General features: G+C 42.0%; 1 protein-coding gene across 1 annotated transcript in view; it reads right to left on the bottom strand.

The window, feature by feature from the left end:
• Positions 1-22406, bottom strand: part of LOC309822680 (collagen alpha-4(VI) chain-like) — a gene marked incomplete at both ends in the record, with an annotated part of 71946 nt that overhangs the window by 7796 nt on the left and 41744 nt on the right. Inside the window, 4 exon segments of the mRNA XM_082654640.1 lie at positions 2209-2351; positions 2813-2909; positions 4671-5333; positions 6670-6760. Coding sequence (XP_082510766.1) covers positions 2209-2351; positions 2813-2909; positions 4671-5333; positions 6670-6760 — 994 coding nt within the window.

Here is a 22406-nt window from a genome sequence, read left to right as displayed (position 1 = left end):
GTGGGGTGTGGGAGAAGGATGGATTGTGAGCTTGGGGTTAGTAGATGCAAACTATTATATATAGAATGGATAAACAACAAGATCCTACTGTATAGCACAGGGAACTATATTCAATATCCTGTGATAAATCATAATGGAAAAGAATATGAAAAAGAATATATATATATACACATTGTATATATATATACACATTGTTTTTCATATTGTTTTCCATCATGGTGTGTATATATACACATTCTTTGTGTATGTATAAGTGTGTGTGTGTGTGTGTGTGTGTGTGTGTGTGTGTGTGTGTGTGTATTGGGTTGGCCAGAAAGTTCGTTCAGGTTTTCCATAAGCTGTTTTGGAAAACCCGAATGAACTTTTTAGCCAACCCTATATATATATACATATAACTGAGTCACATTGCTGTACAGCAGAAATTAACAGAACATTGTAAATCAACTATACTTCAATAAAATAAATAAAAAATAAATTTTAAAAAGGATGTTGTCTCTGAAGCCGAGATAGAAGGGAGCTTGAAGAGGAAGGCCGTGGGCAACAGTGGCCCAGGGCCGAGGCACTCCAGTCAGCGAGGTCTGACAGAGCTCTGTGGTCCTTCTTGGCATTCAGTACACCCTTGAAGACAAGAGACAGCTCCTTCCTCTGACTGGAGGGCAGGGAGGAAGGCTGTGGGCAACACAGGGAGTTGCAGGAGCTTGCCCTTGGCTACCTTTATTTGTGAAAAACAAAGTGCTAGAGGAGGAGACGTGAGGAGGTGGTGAAGGCTGAGGATGGCTTCGGGATGCAACCAGAGAGGGAGCCGGCCAGAACCAAGGAGCAGAGCACATGGGAAATGCTGGAAACCTTCAAGCCCCCTTGAGTATGATTGGATTCGACCACCTGGAAGCTCTCTTCCATCCCACTGGCCTTGATTTGGAGGGAAAAGATTCCTTCAGGCCGTGCTTCTCACTCTCCGTTGCTCAGTGGAATCACTGGGTCAGTCAGTCCCACACTCGGAGATTCTGATTGAATTGGTCTGGGATGAGATCTGGGCATTGAGAATGTTTAAAGATTCCCAGATGATTCTAATTTACAGCCAAAGTAATCCTTAGTATACTTGGCATACATTATATACCAAAAACATAACAGTCAACAAGACAAGTTTTTCTGTGTTTAATGTTTAGCCTAAGGAAGTGAAATGTTACTGTCCCTGCTGGGAGTGCCTATTCCTGTGTCTGTCTGGTTTTTTTTCTTTCCTTCAGATATGTGGTTGCTTTGGAATCTAAGAGATAGGACATATCAGCATCTTAACAGCTAACTTGTATGTTTACTGTGTGGCAAGCATAAGAATTATCAAGTTTTATTCTCAAAACAACCCCATGAGGTAGGCAGTCACATAATCCCCACTTTACAGATCAGAAAACTGAGCCACAGAGAGATTAAAATTGCTGTTCCATAGCCACCTAGATAAGAGCACGAGAGAGAGAACCATATAAGCACATCCAAAAACCTCTGGGTGGTGACCTCCCATTTAATCTAAGCAGGACTGACCACGCCACTCACTAGAAAGTTTCTCAACTATCTTTTCCCTACCTTTTAGAAACTTCAGCATCAAATGCCACCATATCTCTTTCTAATGTGTTTACTGTTTGGCTTAATTTGCTGATCACACATAAGAGGTGGCAATGGCATTGGCTGTAATCCAAAATCTATGCTACAGTTGTTTTAGATGGATCCAAAATGTTCCTTAAACTTGGTCAGAACACGCGTGGCCACTCACAGATGAAGGAGCCTTCTACAAGCTAGAGCATTTTCCCTCAAGGTCAGAAGTGCGTTCACCACTTCTACAATAGGGCATTGCTTCTCCACAAGGAAGTACAGACACTGCATGGGGTGAGACTCTGTAACACTCCCTGAGACAGCTTCCATTAGCTCCAGTTTTACACTCAGATAAAAGTCAGTCTTTGTATGTTTCCTTAAACTAGTTTCTTTAGCAGCATACATGAATCTGCATTTGCAAGGAAAGCTTGTAAAAAGCCAAAGTCTGCATGCTAACACAATGCACAGGAATTTTTTTTTATGCTAAAGATTTTAAAAAGTAAATACAACCCAAGAAGCAAGGAGTAGTTGGGTTTTTACCAAAGGCAGTGCCTAAATTTCTTTCTTTTCCTGTTTCTTTTGGTTTTGTGTGCTTTTCTTGTTCATTTTCTTCAGCATCATAGCCACTCTTTTCATAGTTTTTGAGTGCTTCTTGCTGAGTGAAAGATGTCATCGTGGCTTTTCTATTCTCCTCTAGAAAAGAGCCTGTTGCTTCGAGTGTTTCCAAATCATCAGCAAGGACACATTTGCCAAACTGGCGCTTGGGCAACCTGCATGGAAACAAAAAAACATGAGAATGAGGGGGCGAGTCCTACCTGGTGCCACTGGGCACGGGAGCTTCAGGCTTGGGTATTTCCTGATGACTTCATTACCACATCACCTAGCTGTTTTCCTAGGTTTGCAGAGGTGTTGGGACAGGTATCAGAATAATATGTTTAGCATTATCAACTTTACTGCTGGGATATGGGTTTAGAGGATAGGTAATGCAGTGGAATCGAAAATAGTTACTGTTTGCTCTTATACACTTACGTGATCTTTGAATTTTTTTATTGGCCTTGTATTACTCTTAATATTGAAAAATAAGAAAAGAAAAACAAAACCATATCAGAGTTGTCGAACACAGGAGCATCTGGGTCCCAATGGTTGGAGTCAAGTCAAGGATTGGCTTGCCTGTGACCTAAGGGAGACAGTTCCCTGCAGGGGACAGAGCCCAGCCCTGCCCTCAGCCTACCTCTTGACAGACAGGATGGGTTGCAGCAAGGTGTCCCCTCGGCTCGGGCCTCCACACTCTTCAATGAGCTCTGGGGGTGGATACTGGTTTGATCCACCTAAAAATAAAATAAAATATCAAATCAAATCAAATAAAGTGTAAAATAATATGAAACTCAACAGTAAAATGAAGTGAAAAAATGAAGTAAAATAAAGCATAAAGACCATTAAGACGTAAAACTTAAGACACAAAATAAAATCAAGTAAAGCATAAAATAAAGTAAAATACACAATAAAACAAAATAAAGAGTAACAAGATAAAATACAAAATCAAAAATAATCCATTGACATAAAATCAAAAAGATGTAAAATCAAACAGCATAAAATAAAAACAAAAGCAAATAAAATACAAGCAAAATAAGAGAATAAAATGCATCCTATTGTATAATCAATATAAAATAAAATAACATAAAAGACTAGAACAATGTGAAATACAACCTAATGTAATAAAACATAAAAAATAAAGTGAAATTAAAACAGACTAAAAAACTAATCCTTTAGCCACCATCTCCCTCAAAGAAGCACTAGGCCGTCAGCCATCTATTACAATTCTCCCCTCCATCTTTTGCAAAGGTAAGGAATCTAAATTTCAGGGTGGTCCACTGACCTTTCTAGATTCACACAGCTCATTCGTGGCAAAGCTTGGACTAGAACCAATTCATTAACGTCCATACCTCTCAAATTACAGAAGCACAAATGCTATGTCTCTACTTCTAAGATGTCCATCAGACTCCCTTTATTCCTTCACTGACAAATGGACAAATGTTCCTCAAGGATCCCAACAGGGTTGTCACACCCGCTTACAAACTGAGAAACTAATGTGTCCCAGCAAGGAGGGCAAGTAGGCCTCCCATGTCACAAGGAGGCACCCCGCACATGAGTTGCTGTGGACTATGCACAGCTGGATAAAGCCCAAGACAAACTCCTGTAAATATGACCAGGATAATACCCACCCCCAATCCTAACCATCTCCATCATCATGCTAGGGATACAGATTTGGCACCAGTTGCCCATGAACTTGGTTCAGCTGGAAGTGAGGCTACTAGAACAGGATGCAGGGAAGAATTTTGGCCAAGCTTCACTGTCACCGTGCCCTTCACTGGTGGCTTCATCTAGCCAACCTGAGGTGGGAGACCCCGGACTTCTGTCCTGTCTCCCTCACTTCCTGGCAAGTCCCTGAAGACCCTTGCTACCCAAGTGTGGTAATCAGCATCAACCAGGAGCCTGTTAAAAATGCAGACTCACCACTTTGCTGCAGCAGAAATTAAACACAACATCGTAAATCAACTGCACTTCAATAAAATTTTTTTAAATGCAGACTCTCAGGCCCCAGCTCAGACCCATTGAGTCAGAATCCAAATTTTAACTAGATCCCCAGGAAATGCATGTGCATGTTAAAATCTGAGAAACACTGTTCTATAGCACTAGATTCTGAATCACTAGATACAGCAATAACAGTAACAATGTCTTATGTGTATACAGCAGTGGTGCTTTCATGCAGGTATTTGAACGTAGGCTTCACAAATAGAGAAGAGACTGTAATCCTCATTCTGGTAAATGAGAAAATCAAAAGGTTCGGTGGAAACCTGAGGCCTCCCAGCCACCAGACAAGAAACCAACGCTAGGCTTGGCACAGTGTCAGGGCAACATAGCTCAGGGTTTTCAGGAAGTGGTGTGCTCCCTGGGGGCTCCCTCAGAGAATTCGGGGCTGCCTACACCTCAGCAAGATTGAAGGTGCAATGGGCACCCATTCACCCATATGCCAGGCTCTGTATGTTCCTCTCCCCACCCAGCATCCCCAGGGCTCCCCAACTGCTCACCTTTTAGGAGGTTCAGGAAGGCCTGCGTGAAGCCCCGGGCATAGGCCACCTCCGCGTCCGAGAGCCCCTCAAGGTGCAGCAGGTGCTGTTTGGAGGGGCTGCTGGCCACGCGGGTCCCCACGCCCAGGCCCAAGGCCAGCACAAACAGAGTGATGCCCTTGCACTTGGCCTCCAGGGACAGAGTCCTTAACTTCTCCCGGTCCCAGCTGCTGGTCTCACTGGCCACGATGGTAAAGAGGACCTGCACTTTCCTGGGCAGCAGGGCCACCAGGAGCAGCTTCTCCAGCGTCCACTCCAAGGCGTGGCCCAGGGCCGGGGCTCCCCGCAGGGGGTGGTCCATGGCCTCGCGGACATGCCTCTGCATCTGCATCCGGCGGCCATACGAGGTCAGGTGGAAGCCCTCGCGCACAGGTGGCCGCCCCGTGCCCGGCCAGAAGTGGGGGGTCGTGTGTGTCACCAGGGCTGTGGGGGCCCCGCGTGGGGACATGCTCGGCTGCGCAGCCACCTCAAGGTTGTCGAGCATGGTGTCCACCAGAGTCAAGGCTGTGCGGTAGAGGTCGGTGCCCATGCCGACGGAGCTGTCCACCACGAAGGCCACGTCCGCGTCCACTGCCAGCGGCCTGGGCACGCCCAGCCCGCACTTCGGGGCCGGGATGCACTGATCTGCAGAGGAGAGGCGGGGAGAGGCGGGGTTACCACAAGTCCCTTCCCTTCCCATGGACACACAATTCCAGGTGCTCAGTAGGGAAAGCTGCTGCTGAGGGCTGCCTGCATGGGGTTGACTCTGCTAGTAGATGGGCACTGTCAATAAATGTGCCTGTTTCCCAGAAGGAAAAGTTGAGAGTATCTGATTCCTCGGTTAATGTTTCTAACCACTAGGCCATACAGCTTCCCAATCACTAGATTCACAGACTCCTGCCTGGTTCAATCAGGCCCGACCTCTTATGGGGGTGTGTGACCTGGGGCAGATTACTCAGCTTTCCCACAGCCTCAGTTTCCTCATGTCAGATGGCGATAATGATAATAATAATAATAGTACCTCCCTTATGAGGTTGTTTGTGATGTGTAACTTTAAAATGAGTTAATATATGTAAGGGCTCAGAACAACTCCTGGTGTGTAGCAAAAGCTCAGGCTCAATAAACACCAGCTAGATTTTTGCTTCTGCAGGAGGGGGTTGGAGGCCCAGAGAAACCACATGTCAAATAAGACGATGGATGGGAAAGCAGTTCATTGGCTGTAATATACTCTACAAATGGCAGTTCCTGTATTTGACCCAACCAAGTTTTCAGAGCCAAATCTCTCATGGCAGTGTTAGGACTTAGTGTGGATCCAGTAAAGGGAACTATTAAGTCCCCTTTTGCTTTCACCTACAGGACTCACTCTGGCCCCGGGTGACGTGGGTGTGGATGAGAGCTCTTCACACGTGGGCATGTGTGGGTTTCAGCATCATGTTCTTTCTGGCCCAGGCCAGTGTGGGATACAGTGATGGAAGCGGGGACTCTGAGACAGGGAACAACTTGCCAATACCCTGATGATGGCCAAAGGCAGTTGCAGGCCAAAAACCAGGACTCTTGACCTTAGCTCAGTGGTCTTCCCTTTACACTAAGGTGCCACTGAGGAAGGAACACAAGCCCAGCCATCCACAGGAACCTGACAGTACAGGTAAGTAAGCAGAGCAGGCCAGGGCTGAGAAGATAGGGAAGGGGCAGGGAGGGGAGGGTGGGGCACTAGCAGACACCCGCCCCTCCAAAGAGGGCTGGCACCACTCATCTCTGGCTGACTGTGGCCACAAGGGAATGCAGTGTCTGGGATTCTCCAGATTATTCTGACTTCCTAAGAAAAACTAGAAATTCAGACTTAATAGGAAATTCCCCAGTTCTAAAGTTCTTCACATACCAAGCAAATACACATGTGAGCAGCAGAAATGGCCTGTGGTCACCAGTTAATTCATCCTGTTCTGAAGACATCAGTCTGATCAGCAATGCCATCCAGGCTTACCATAGCAGAGAGTGCAGTGGGCCATGTTCTCCACGTCCTGCTGGTTCTCTGTCTCCCAGATATACAGATGAAATTTGTTGGTTCCATCCATCTAGTGCCAACACATACACAAAGTTATTGTTAGCTGAACTAAATCTCAGGCCATGTTTTTCATGCATCTCCCAATTCAGATGAGAAAAATATTAATATGCTATTTTTAAAGAACACATATAATTCTCTATGTCTAAATAATTTGGGACTTCTATTCCAGTTATTATAGTCACTTAGTTCTCTAGTCCTAACCTGGTGGCTGGACTACCACTGGTGTGGGCACAGGAGTTGTGGATCTTCAGACTCCCAATGTGTGTAAAACTCAACAAACATCAGGTTGTGTTGGAATGAGGGTAAAGGAGTTGAGGCTTCAGTCATTTATAAATTCTGTAAATCTTTAGTGATTGTCCATGGTACGTGATGCCATGTGATGGGAGTTATTAACCATGAACATGCAGACCCTTCAAGAACACAGTCATAGATCTAGGCCCTAAATCATGAGGATGAAGAGAGGCAGAGACCACCAGGGAGGCCTCTCTAGAGTATTCCTGGTGGTCAGAGCTGGGAAGAGTGAGGGGGAATCAGGGAAGGCTTTGTAGGGATGGCAAATCTGTTTATCTCCTTCACCAAACCTTTCCAATTATGATTAATTTAATAACTGATATCAGGTTTAAAAGACAAATAATATTAACAGTAATAAATCCAACAAGATCCATGCGGTAACTGGCTAGATAATCAACAAACCCATTCTCTCTTCTTCTGAGGGTCACAACTAGACTACAGTTCCCACCATCCCTTGCAGTTAGTTGGACCATATGACCAGGATCTAGCCAACAGCGTGTAGGTGGAAGTGATGAATGCCATTTCCAGGGCATGCACTAAGCTCCACTGCCTCCTCTGCCAGCCAGATGTAGAGGATCCAGAAAAGGTCTTGAGGCCCTCAGTCATGTTGGGGCCATTGACAGAAGGAGCTCAGGTCCTAAATGCAGCAAAGCACCCCTTTCCTTCACCCACACACCCAAGGACCCACATCGCTGGTGACAGATGCAGAAATAACACTTTCTGGTGTTAAGCCCCTGAGACTTGGGCATGAATGGTTTCACAGTCAACCTGCCCTGGCTAATGCAGACTACTTGCAAGGTTTCCACCTCATAATGAAATTAGGAAAGTTTTCAGATGATTTCTCTCAGGAGTTGAGGTGTGGTTTGCAAAGAGCTGGATATCTAAGCTTAGTCATGGCCATCTCGTTGTCCACTCTATCAAAGCATGTAGGACAGCGCCTCCCTGAGGGTCAGCCCCACCTCCTGCATTGCTGTGGCCAGGGCCAAGCCGACCTGGACCCTCCTCTGGTAGCAAGGTGCTCAAGATATGCAGATGTCGTGCCCACCCTTGGAAATAGAGAACGGGCAGGGTCTACTCTGGAAAAGAACATTCTGTAACATACACTCCTTACAGATCACTCATGCTTCCTGTTTAGGATTGCGGCACATCCCAAACATGGTCCCTCACCTGAGCCTCCTTGATGGAAAAACACGTGTGGGGAAAGATATATAAAGAGTGGAACTTTCACTTATGCTAATGTAACAGGAAACAAACATGGGAACGTTCCTAATCCTTCCATGCCAAAAGCCATCTAAATTTAGGTTTTTTTCTGACTTAGAAATTCAAATCAACAAAGACTGATGAAATGACTACTAGGTAAAATTCTTAAGCCATTTGGAGACGCAAAAATGACACAGCCACACCTTCAAAGAGCTTAAAAACCTAAGTGGAAGGATAGACAAATAATGTTCAAGAAAGAAAGAGACCAGTAATATATTTGGGGAACACAGGAAGAGGAGATTCATTTCAAAAGGAATGAATAAAAGCAACCTGATGAAGATAATGGCATCTGGCACTTTTGAGAGAATGAGTAGGATCCTTACCTGGCAAAGAAGCAGGGGAAAGCATTACGGTGTGGAGGAACAGCAAGATAAATGCCCAGAGGTAGGCAGTGGTTATTTATGAATTCTTCTAAACACCCCTACCCGCCAGACACTTGAGAAAACGCATCTGAAACCCTGGAACTCCCTGACAGAGGGAGGAGGCTGACAAGAACAGTGAGTGGAGAGTTGCCAACATCCAACATTCAGATCCACTTCACATGGTCATAGACCAAACAAAATGGACCTAACAAATCGCCGAGGATTAGAGAGAACAATGTTAGCATGGATATGACACATTAAGAGCTTTACTGTAAATCACATGAGGCAATCTGGAAGGCTTCTGAAACCAGGATCCATAGCAGTGCTCCAGGAGACTGGAGAAGACTGGAGTAACACAGGAACATCGACTTAACTCCAAGAGTTGTGGGGAGACGCTAAGCTGGTGTACATTATTTTTAAACCACAGGAAGCATGGCTGAGGTGTGTTATCTAAAGAAGAATTGATGAGAATTTTAAAGGTAATATGAAATACTTCAAATAAATTCAAACATACCCTCAAGTTTGTACAAAGAATTGGTTCACACGAAAAATTCTATGCAGCACTAATAGACTAGGTGTCGGGAACTCGGGTCCTAGTCCTTGGCCTGCCAGAATTGGCTGTGTGGCCTTGGACAAGCCTCTGGCCTATTTCCTCAACAACAGAGTTTAGGGTAGGAGTCAATGCTGCTGAGCTTTCTTCCTATTTCAACACAGCCTGGTCCCCCGTTACTGTCCTCTGTATTTGCCTCGTGTTCAGGACACTATGTTGACTTTTCTACTCAGCTCAGCTCTTCAATCTGCTGTTCGGCTGGTTGGAAAACAACCTAATTCAACTGAATTGAAATAGCTACAAAACTGGCATCTACTTTTTAACATCTTTATTGGAGTATAATTGCTTTACATTATTGTGTTAGTTTCTGCTATATAACAAAGTGAATCAGATATACGGATACATATATCCCCATATCTCCTCCCTCTTGTGTCTCCCTCCACTCTCCATATCCCACCCCTCTATGTGGTCACAGAGCACCAAGCTGATCTCCCTGTGTTATGCAGCTGCTTCCCACTGGCTATTATTTTACATTTGGTAATGTATACATGTCCATGCAACTCTCACTTTGCCCCAGCTTACCCTTCCCCCTCCGCATGTCCTCAAGTCCATTCTCTACGTTTGTGTCTTTATTCCTATCCTGTGCCTAGGTTCTTCAGAACCACTATTTCTATTTTTTTGATTATATATATATATATATATATATATATATATTAGCATACGGTATTTGTTTTTCTGACTTACTTCACTCTGTATGACAGTCTCTAGGTCCATCCACCTCACTACAAATAACTCAATTTTGTTTCTTTTTATGCCTGAGTAATATTCCATTGTATATATGTGCCACATCTTCTTTATCCATTCATCTGTCGTTGGACACTTAGGTTGCTTCCATGTCCTGGCTATTGTAAATAGAGCTGCAGTGAACATTGTGGTACATGACTCTTTTTGAATTATGGTTTTCTCAGGGTATATGCCCAGTAGTGGGATTGCTGGGTCATATGGTAGTTCTATTTCCAGTTTTTTAAGGAACTTCCATACTGTTCTACATAGTAGCTGTATCAATTTACATTCCCACCAACAGTGCAAGAGGGTTCCCTTTTCCCCTCACTCTCTCCAGCATTTACTGTTTGTAGATTTTTTGATGATGGCTATTCTGACTGGTGTGAGGTGATACCTCATTGTAGTTTTGACTTGCATTTCTCTAATAATTAGTCATGTTGAGCATCCTTTCATATGTTTGTTGACAATCTGCATATCTTCTTTGGAGAAATGTCTATTTAGGTCTTCTGCCCATTTTTGGATTGTGTTGTTTGTTTATTTGATATTGAGCTGCATGAGCTCCATGTATAAATTGGAGATTAATCCTTTGTCAGTTGCTTCATTTGCAAATATTTTCTCCCATTCTGAGGGTTGTCTTTTTTTGTCTGGTTTATGGTTTCCTTTGTTATGCAAAAGCTTTTAAGTTTCACTAGGTCCCATTTGTATATTTTTGTTTTTATTTACATTCCTCTAGAAGGTGGGTACAAAACGACCTTGCTGTGATTTATGTCATAGAGTGTTCTGCCTATGTTTTCCTCTTAGAGTTTGATAGTGTTTGGCCTTATATTTAGGTCTTTAATTCACTTTGAGCTTATTTTTGTGTATGGTGTTAAGGAGTGTTCTACTTTCATTCTTTTACATGCAGCTGTCCAGTTTTCCCAGCACCACTTATGAAGAGGCTGTCTTCTCTCCACTGTATGTTCTTGCCACCTTTATCAAAGATAAGGTGACCATATGTGTGTGGGTTTATCTCTGAGCTTTCTATCCTGTTCCATCAATATATATTTCTGTTTTTATACCAGTACCATACTGTCTTGATTACTGTAGCTTTGTAGTATAGTCTGAAGTCTGAGAGCCTGATTCTTCCACCTCCATTTTTCATTCTCAAGATTGCTTTGGTTATTTGGGGTCTTTTGTGATTCCATACAAATTGTGCAATATTTTGTTCTAGTTCTGTGAAAAATGCCATTGGTAGTTGGATAGGGATTGCACTGAATTTGTAGAGTGCTTTGGGTAGTATAGTCATTTTCACAATGTTGATTTTTCCAGTCCAAGAACATGGTATATCTCTCCATCTATTTGTATCATCTTTAATTTCTTTCATTATGGTCTTATAGTTTTCTGCCCACAGGTGTTTTGTCTACTTAGGTAGGTTTATTCCTAGATATTTTATTCTTTTTGTTGCAATGGTAAATGGGAGTGTTTCCTTAATTTCTCTTTCGGATTGTTCATCATCAGTGTATGGGAATTCAAGAGATTTCTGTGCATTAATTTTGTATCCTGCTACTTTACCAAATACATTGATTACCTCTAGTAGTTTTCTGGTAGCATCTTTAGGAATCTCTATATATAGTATCATGTCATCTGCCAAGAGAAACAGTTTTACTTCTTCTTTTCTGATTTGGATTCCTTTTTCTTCTCTGATTGATGTGGTTAAAACTTCCAAAACTATGTTGAATAATAGTCGTGAGAGTGGGCAAACTTGTCTTCTTCCTCATCTTAGTGGAAATGTTTTTCAGTTTTTCACCACTGAGAATCACATTGGCTTTGGGATTGTCATATATGGCCTTTATTATGTTGAGGTAATTACCTCTATGCCTATTTTCTGGAAAGTTTTTATCATAAAGGGTGTTGAATTTTGTCAAAAGCTTTTTCTGCATTTATTGAGATTATCATATGGTTTTTAACCTTCAATTTGTTAATATGGTGTATCACATTGATTGTTTTGCCTATATTGAAGAATACTTGCATCCCTGCCATAAACCCCACTTGATCGTGGTGCATGATCCTTTTACTGTGCTGTTGGATTCTGTTTGCTAGTATTTTGTGGAGGATTTTTGCATCTATGTTCATCAGTGATATTGACCTGTAGTTTTCTTTTTTTGTGACGTCTTTGTCTGGTTTTGGTATCAGGGTGATGGTGGCCTCATAGAATGAGATTGGGAGTGTTCTTCCCTCTGCTGTATTTTGGGAGAGTTTGAGAAGGATAGGTGTTAGATCTTCTGTAATTGTTTGGTAGAATTCACCTGTGAAGCCATCTGGTCCTGGGCTTTTGTTGGTTGGAAGATTTTTAATCACAATTTCAATTTCAGTGCTTGTGATTGGTCTGTTCATGTTTTCTCTTTCTTCCTGGTTCAGTCTTGGAGGGTTGTGCTTTTCTAAGAATTTTTCCATTTCTTCCAGGTTGTCCATTTTATTGGCATATAGTTGCTTGTAGTAATCTCTCATGATCCTTTGTATTTCTACAGTGTCAGTTGTTACTTCTCCTTTTTCATTTCTAATTCTGTTGAGTTGAGTCTTCTCCCTTTTTTTCTTGATGAGTCTGGCTAACAGTTTATCAATTTTGTTTATCTTCTCAAAGAACCAGTTTTTAGTTCTATTGATCTTTGCTATCACTTGCTTCATTTCTTTCTTATGTATTTCTGATCTGATCTTTATGATATCTTTACTTCTGCTAACTTTGGGATTTTTTTATCCTTCTTTCTCTAATTGCTAAAGTTCGGTTGTTTAATTCAGATTTTTCTTGTTTCTTGAGGTAGCATTGTATTGAGATAAACTTCCATCTTAGAACTGCTTTTGCTGCATCCCCTAGGTTTTGCGTCATTGTGTTTTCATTGTCCTTAGTCTCTAGGTATTTTTTGATATCCTCTCTGATTTCTTAAGTGATCTCTTGGCTATTTAGTAGCGTATTGTTTAGCCTCCATGTGTTCGTATTTTTTACAGTTTTTTTTCCTGTAATTGATATCTAGTCTCATAACACGGTAGTCAGAAAAGATACTTGATACAAATTCAATTTTCTTAAATTTACCAAGGCTTGATTTGTGACCCAAGATATGATCTATCCTGGAGAATGTTCCATGAGTACTTGAGAAGAAAGTGTATTTTGTTGTTTTTGGATGGAATGTCCTATAAATATCAATTAAATACATCTTGTTTAATGTATCATTTAAAGCCTGTGTTTCCCGTCTTTTTTTCATTTTGGATGATCTGTCCATTGGTGTAAGTGGGGTGTTAAAGTCCCTTACTATTATTGTGTTACCGTCAATTTCCACTTTTATGGCTACTAGCATTTGCCTTATGTATTGAGGTGCTCCTATGTTGAGTGCATAAATATTTGCAACTGTTAGATCTTCTTCTTGGATTGATCCCTTGATCATTATGTAGTGTTCTTCTTTGTCTCTTGTAATAGTCTTTGTTTTAAAGTGTGTTTTGTCTGATATGAGAATTGCTACTCCAGCTTTCTTTTGGTTTCCATTTGCATGGAATATCTTTTTCCATCCTCTCACTTTTCAGTCTGTATGTGTCCCTAGGTCTAAATTGGGTCTCTTGTAGACAGCATATATACAGGTCTTGATTTGGTATCCATTCAATGTCTTTTTTTAAAAGAAAACTTTTTTTTAATGATGACTTATTTTTTTTGCGGTACGCAGGCCTCTCACTGTTGTGGCATCTCCCATTGCGGAGCACAGGCTCTGGACGCGCAAGCTCAGTAGCCATGGCTCATGGGTCCAGCCACTCCGCAGCATGTGGGATCTTCCTGGACCAGGGCACGAACCCGTGTCCCCTGCATCGGTAGGTGGACTCTCAACCACTGTGCCACCAGGGAAGCCCAGTCTATGTCTTTTGGTTGGATCATTTAATCCATTTACTTTTAAGGTAGTTATCGATATGTATGCGCCTATTACCATTTTCTTAATTGTTTTGGATTTGTTATTGTAGGTCTTTTCCTTCTCTTGTGTTTCCTGCCTAGGAAGTTCCTTTAGCATTTGTTGTAAAGCTGGTTTGGTGGTGCTGAATTCTCTTAGTTTTGCTTATATGTAAACGTTTTAAAATCTGTGTTGAATCTGAATGAGATCCTTCCTGGGTAGAGTAATCTTGGTTGTAGGTTTTTCCCTTTCATCACTTTAAATATGTCCTGCCACTCCCTTCTGCCTTGCAGAGTTTCTGCTGAAATATCAGGTTTAACCTTATGGGGATTCCCTTGTATTATGTTATTTGTTGTTTTTCCGTTGATGCTTTTAATATATTTTCTTTGTATTTAATTTTTGATAGTTTGTTTAATATGTGTCTTGGCGTGTTTCTCCTTGGATTTATACTGTTTGGGACTCTCTGTGCTCCTGGATTTTATTGACTATTTCCTTTCCCATATTAGGGAAGTTTTCCACTATAATCTCTTCAAATATTTTCTCAGTCCCTTTCTTTTTCTCTTCTTCTTTTGGGACTCCTATAGTTTCCATGTTGGTGCATTTATTGTTGTTCCAGAGGTCTCTGAGACTGTCCTCAATTCTTTTCATTCTTTTTTCTTTATTCTGTTCTGAGGAAATGTTTTCCACTCTTTTATCTTCCAGGTCACTTATCTGTTCTTCTGGCTCAGTTATTCTGCTATTGATTCCTTCTAGAGAAATTTTAATTTCATTTATTGTGTCATTCATCATTGTTTGTTTGCTCTTTAGTTCTTCTAGGTCGTTGTTAAAAGTTTCTTGTATTTTCTCCATTCTATTTACAAGATTTTGGATCATCTCTACTATCATTACTCTGACTTCTTTTTCAGGCTGACTGCCTATTGCCTCTTCATTTGTTTGGTCTTGTGGGTTTTTACCTTGTTCCTTCATGTTCTGCATATTTCTCTGTCTTCTCATTTTGCTTAACTTACTGTGTTTGGGGTCTCCTTTTCACAGGCTGCAGGTTCATAGTTCCAGTTGTTTTTGGTGATTGCCTCCAGTAGGTAAGGTTGTTGCAGTGGGTTGTGTAGTCTTCCTGGTGGAGGGGACTGGTGCCTGTGTTCTGGAGTATGAGGCTGGATTTTGTCTTTCTGGTGGGCAGGACCATATCTGGTGGTGTGTTTTGGGGTGTCTGTGACCTTATTATTATTTTAGGCAGCCTCTATGCTAATGCGTGGGTTTGTGTTCATGTCTTGCTAGTTGTTTGGCATGGGGTGTCCAACAGTGGAGCCTGGTGGTTGTTGAGTAGAGCTGGGTCTTATTGTTGAGCCACAGATATCTGGGAGAGCTCTCACTAATTTATATTACTTGGGGCTTCGAGGTCTCTGGTGGTCCAATGTTCTGAACTCAGCTCTCCCACCTCAGAGGCTCAGGCCTGACAGCCGGCTGGAGCACCAAGACCCTGTGAGCCACACAGCTCAGAAGAAAAGGGAGAGAAAAAGAAAGAAATAAAGAAAGTAAAATAAAATGAAATAATGTTATAAAAATAATTTTTAATTATTAAAAGTAAAAAAATAAAAGAAGAGGAAAAAAAAGGAAGAGAGCAACCAAACCAATAAACAAATCCACCGATGATAACAAGTGCTAAAAATTAAAGTAAGATAAACATAAAAATCAGAACTTGTCAATCACTTACAGCAAACCCCAAGTCTATAGTGCTCCCAAAGTCCACTGCTTCAATTTTGGGATGATTAATTGTCTCTTCAGGTACTCCACAGAGGCAGGGTACATCAAGTTGATTGTGGAGATTTAATCCACTGCTCCTGAGGCTGCAGTAGAAATTTCCCTTTCTCTTCTTTGTTTGCACAGCTCCTGGGGTTCAGCTTTGGATTTGGCCCCGCCTCTGTGTGTAGGTCATCCTGTGGCATCTGTTCTTTGCCCAGACAGGAGGGAGTTAAAGGAGCAGCTGATTACGGGGCTCTGGCTCACTGAGGCCGCGGGGAGGGAGGGGTATGGAAGGTGGGGTTAGCCTCTAGCTGCAGAGGCTAGCATGATGTTGCAACTGCCTGAGGTGTACCATGTGTTCTCCTGGGGAAGTTGTCCCTGGATCATGGGACCCTGGCAGTGACGGGCTGCACAGTCTCCCAGCAGGGGAGGTGTGGATAGTGACTTGTGCTCGCACACAGGATTCTTGGTGGAGGCAGCAGCAGCCGTAGCGTTTCATGCCCGTCTCTGGTGTCTGTGCTGGTAGTCGCGGCTCTTACCCGTCTCTGGGGCTCATTTAGATGGTGCTTTAAAACCCCTCTCCTCACGCTCCCTGAAACAATGGTCTCTTGCCTCTTCGGCAGCTCCAGACTTTTTCCCAGACTCCCTCCTGGCTAGCTGTGGTGCACTAGCCCCCTTCAGGCTGTGTTCACGCAGCCAACCCCAGTCCTCTCCCTAGGATCTGACCGCTGAAGCCCGAGCCTCAGCTCCCAGCCCCCGCCCGCCCCAGCAAGTGAGCAGACAAGCCTCTCAGGCTGGTGAGTGCTGGTCGGCACCGATCCTCTGTGAGGGAATCTCTCCGCTTTGCCCTCCGCACCCCTGTTGCTGCGCTGTCCTCTGTGGCTCCGAAGCTTCCCCCCTCTGCCACCCGCAGTCTCCGCCCGCGAAGGGGCTTCCTAGTGTGTGGAAACTTTTCCTCCTTCACAGCTCCCTCCCACTGATGCAGGTCCCGTCCCTATTGTTTTGTCTCTGTTTTTTCTTTTTTCTTTTGTCCTACCCAGGTACGTGGGGAGTTTCTTGCCTTTTGGGAAGTCTCAGGTCTTCTGCCAGCATTCAGTAGGTGTTCTGTAGGAGTTGTTCCACATGTAGAAGTATTTTTGATGTAATTGTGGGGAGGAAGGTGATCTCCATGTCTTACTCCACCGCCATCTTGAAAGTCCTCTCTTGCATCTTTTTTTAAACTCTTCTGAGGAAGAATACTTTTATGATAATGCTTAAATTTTTTACCACTCTTGCAAAAATAAAACTGTGAGAACCAGTACACAAAGACACAATGGAAGTCCATGGGGAACTGTGATTCAGTTTAAACTTATCTGTACCGAGCTGTTATTAATTAACATTTCATTACTTTGACTTTGGACTTGCCAGCACAGTCCTAGTCACTGATAAAGTTGCTAAAATGATTCTGGAGAAGGCTTTAGTTGAGAGTTCATGTGGTAAGGGACCCCAGCATGAGAAGAATAAGCTGGCTCTATGATCCCTACTGCACCAGCGAAGGAAATCTCACAGAGTACCTGAAACACAAGCCAAGTGATCTGCTTGAGGCTCAAAGCTTTATTATAGTTTGAATGAGCATTTTTCATGATTCCCTCAACCAACTTTGCTTCTGAATATCCAGTTGTGCTCTGATGAGACTAGTTGGGCACTAAGGACAAGAGTGTATGGGGAAGGGGCGGGAGAGGATACAGCACAGGGATTTGCATGAACATCCTCTTTTGTTTAATAGAAAGGTATGTTCTCAAAGGATACAGACAACACTCAAACCACAGCCCCCAATATTAAAGAACGCCCTGTGGGTCCTGAGCTGAAGAAGCCCACAGGGTTCAAGTCAATGCTTGACTGCTTCTGGGCTGAGCTGCCAGAGGCCAGGGAACAATGCTCATTCCTAGGACTGCACTGAGGAGGCTCTTGGCTCAGGCAAATGGGGGAGAGGGGAAGGAGGCAAGTGCTGAGAAGGAGGATTTGCCTTGGACCGAGGAAGGGCTGACCGGACCCTAAAGAGGGAGAGTTAGATACCATCTGGTGTCCAGTTTCGGCTCCTGCCAGGTGGCATGGCCCCATCAGGAACTCCATGAAGCTGCTGACTCTTCCTGGACTCCCCAGTGAACACTGGGGGTCGACAATGAAGGGACCAGGGAACCAGACACACGGGAGTGCTGATTCAGGACTGTGTCATTTATAACAAGTCACTTCACCTCAGAGCTTCCCTCACTTTGTCTGGGAAATGTATTATTGTTGTTAACTTGTAGGATTAGTATGAGGATCAGCCCCAAATTCCTCAGACTTTAACATTCATGGAAACCTTCTGGGGATCTTATTAAAAATGCAGAGCCTGATAGATTAGATCAGGGAGAAAGCTTCAGATTTGGCATTTCTCACAAACCTGGGTGAGGCTGATATGCTGCTGGTCCCAGGACCACATTTTGAGGAGTGAGAGGTGAAGATGACAAGGCATGAAAAGGACATAGCATGGTGGCAGGAACTTCATAGGCGCTGTAAATAAATGGAAGCTTTCTGATTTAATATACAGTTACTGGGAAAATGCACATTCCTGATGACCTTGAGGAGATGGCAATAACCATGGCCTGCATTGCGTATACACAGAAAGTGTCAGACGTCCCTGTGGACACTACTTCCTACAGCTCTCACAGCAAACCTGTGAGTTTATCCCCATTTTACAGGTGACTAAATTGAGGCACCAGTGCCAAATGACATGTCCAGATTACACAATGGACAAAGCCAGAGTTTGAAGTCTCATTGCCTAATTCCTTCCCTCAGCTACTAATCCTCACTCCAGGGTGGTAACAATCTAATCGAAAACAGCAGCCCACAAGGCCTCAGCAGCGAGTCATCCATGGCCTCTGAAAGGGGTGTCTGGACAACCCAACACTTCCTTCAAAAAAAAAAATGAATGTCCTCCTGCAACTTTTCTGAATTCTAAAATTATACCAAATTTTTAAAAATTACTCCTCCCCAAGTCCCTTTGGCCTTCCTCTTAATATTTTCATCTGCTAAAGCTAATTGTTTTTTTCTGCATGATAGCCAGTATTCCATTCTTGGGATTTTTTTTTTTTTAAGAGCAGTACACGGAAATAGAAATAGGGCCAGTTCATAAATCTCTCTCATAGTGTTCTTGTATAGATAAAATTAATTAATACGTGGAAAAAGCTTAGAACTTCTCAACTATCTTCTTTTCCTGTTTTTGACTTTGAATTAAAATCTCATTGTGAATGGGGATTCCAGACCTTGAGCAAGTTATTTAACTTCTCTGGGTCTCAGTTTCATCATCTGAAAAATGGGCCCATAATAATAGTTATCTGTTTGAGTTGTTGTAAGGATTAAATGAATCAATAATTGGGAAGATCTCAGAATAGCACCTGGATCAATAAATGTGAGCTATTTTCCTAGCTATTGTTTCAAAGGAAAAAGTGCTAGATTTTTTATAAAGAAAAATGAAATTCAAAATGAGGCAAACAAATTGCATTTTCCCTGTAATCCTCCACTTTTTGACTTTAAAAAAGAGGGGCACATTGAGTCTTATGTTTTGAGACATAAGGCAATTAGACAGTTCTTAATGGGATTAGGCAAGAATCGTCCAAATGCTATAATATTGCTTTATTTAGGACTGAGGTTGATTCAATGGATGGTTTAAGAAATCTTTCCAATATGCCCCATAACTTCCAAGCATGTTTAAATGGACGAGAAATTAGGCATCTCTTTATACAATCATTTCAAATTGAACAACCATCATTTTTCTAGAAGTATGGGGGTGTTGTTCTGAAAAATAAAATAACATAGAGGTGAAAGACAAAAGCCCCACAGGTTGTCAAAGGGAGCCCTCAAGCGGATAATTCAGAAAGAAAATTACAGGACATTCCCACTCTCCTAACTGGATTCCACTAAGGATAAAGCACAGAGTAGGGAAGGTTATGAGATGCAATACGCCCAGTTGTGAAGAAATGAGGATTTGTTGAAAGTCGCTGAGGATGGGGTTGTCATTTTTATGGTTTCTCTCCTTGCCAATGTCACCAGAACTGAGGTCATTCATTACATCTGAGCTGGCAAGTACCATATAACAACTTTCTAAATTGTTAAATTGAAGGAACAGACTCATCCCCCAGCATCCTGGGGCAAGAATATGTATAAGAAATTAAGAGAAGAGTAGACAGAAAGGACAGAACTGAGATGCAAGTACCTTTAAGCTGGCAGTTTCTTCTCACACACTATGTCATTCTTTCACTCGCACCTAAAGCAGCTGAGAGGGCCAGAACATCTTGACAAAGGACCATCCAGATGCTGTCTACCCAGGATCCCCTCTCAGAGAGCAGCACTGATGAACAATGGGGTGGGGTTAATCGTAATTGTACCCTGAGTATCACTCTCCAAATGTTAGGGAAATGCCTTTTAAAAAGTAGATAATTACACCTGGATAGGAGCCTTAAATAACATCAAGTTGTGACACTCTCTCCATTTTAGAGCTGAGCAAAATGAAACTCAGAAAGACAAAGAGACTTTTTCTACAGCACCTTGTTATTGAGGAAAGAGCCAAAGACAAAAGTTCCATCTCTAATTTAAACTGTTATGTATTTGAAACAAAAGCAAAAATAAACAAATGGGACTACATTAAACTAAAAAGGTTTGCACAGTGAAGGAAAGAAACCATCAACAAAAAGAAAAGGCAGCCTACTGAATGGGAGAAGATATTTGCAAACCGTATATCCAGTAAGTATAGAAAGAACTCATACAACTCAACATCAAAAAGCAAACAAACAACCCAATTACAAAATGGGCAGAGGAGCTGAATATTTTTCCAAAGACATACAGATGACATTGTATACATGAAAAGATGCTCAACATCACTAACCATCAAGGAAATCAAAACCACAATGAGATATGACCTCATACCTCATATAACCTCATATAACCTTTGATGATAGACATCTTGAGACATACTCAGAATGTCTATCATCAAAAAGAGAACAAATAGATATGGGAACATATGTATATGTATAACTGATTCACTTTGTTATAAAGCAGAAACTAACACACCATTGTAAAGCAATTATACTCCAATAAAGATGTAAAAAAAAACCCCACAACATTGTAAATCAACTACCCTTGAAAATATTTTTTAAATGCAAAACATTTTTTAAATTAATTTCATTGTGTGTGTGTACCACAGGTTCAATATATAAATTATGTCAAATTGTTTTTCAAAATAAAGAATTTTTGATATTTAAAAAAAAAGAGAGAGAACAAATAACAAGTGTTTGTGAGAATGTGGAGAAAAGGGAACCCTCATGCACTGTTGGTGGGAGTGTAAATTGGTGCAGCCACTGTGGAAAACTGTATAGCAGTTCCTCAAAAATTATAGAACTACCATATAATCCAGCAATTTCACTTCTGGGTATTTACCCAAAGAAAGCAAAACACAGATTCAAAAAGATATATGCACACTTATGTTCATGGCAGGATTATTTACAACAGCTACAAAATGGAAGCAACCTAAGTGTCCTTCAATAGATCAATGGATAAAGAAGATTATATATATATATATATATATATATATATACACACACACATAAATATATACATATATAGAGATGTGTATACACACACACACAATGGAATATTACTTAGCCACAAAGAGAATGAAGTCTTGCCATTTGTGACAACATGGGTGGACCTAAAGGGTATTATGCTAAGTGAAATAAGTCAGAATGGAGAAAGAAAACTACCATATGATTTCACTCATGTGTGGAATCTAAGAAACAAAAAAAAAATGAACAAACATAAAACAGAAACAGACTCATAGATAAAGAGAACAAACTGGTGGTTGCCAGAGGGAGGAGGGTGGGTGGATGAGAGAAATAGGTGAGGGAGGTTAAGAGGTACAAAATTGCGGACTTCCCTGGTGGTGCAGTGGTTAAGGATCCGCCAGCCAATACAGGGTACATGGGTTCGAGGCGTGGTCCGGGAAGATCCCACATGCTGCAGAGCAACTAAGTTCCTGCGCCACAACTACTGAGCCTGTGCTCTAGAGCCTGCAAGCCACAACTACTGAAGCCCGCACGCCTAGAGCCCATGTTCCACAACAAGAGAAGCCACTGCAATGAGAAGCCCGTGCACCACAACGAAGAGTAGCCCCCACTCACCACTACTAGAGAAAGTCCATGCACAGCAAAGAAGACCCAATGCAGCCAAAAATAAATAAATAAAATAAATAAATTTATAAAAATAAAAATAGAGGTACAAAATTCCTGTTACAAAATATGAGTCACAGCTATAAAATGTACAGTGTGGGGAATATAGTCAATAACTATGTAATATCTTTGTACAGTGACATAGCATAACTAGACTTATTATGGTGACCATTTTGTATGTATAAAAATATCAAATCACTATGTTGTACACACCTGAAACTAATAAAATATTATAAGTCAATTATACTTCAATAAAAATAAAAAAAAATAAAATGTGACTTGTTTCACCCTACCTTTACTAATCCACTGAGAGTTGCCACCATCCCCCAACCCGTCCCTGTCCAGACACCCTGGGAGGCAAGAGGGATTAACAGGGAACAAGGGGCTCACCCTCTGCATCTTAACTTTATTTCTGAAAACTCAAGATATTTTGTCCATCCTTCCCAACAGTTCGCAAGCTGTCATGATCTTACCTATTGATCTTAGAAGCATATTCACAGCTGTGTCAACAAAATCTCTCACC

The sequence above is a fragment of the Grampus griseus genome (genome assembly GCF_964374135.1).
Source record: "Grampus griseus genome assembly, chromosome: 5".
Classification (NCBI taxonomy): Eukaryota; Metazoa; Chordata; class Mammalia; order Artiodactyla; family Delphinidae; genus Grampus; species Grampus griseus.
The sequence above is the reverse complement of the archived record's forward strand: the minus strand, read 5'-3'. Positions and strand labels throughout refer to the sequence as shown.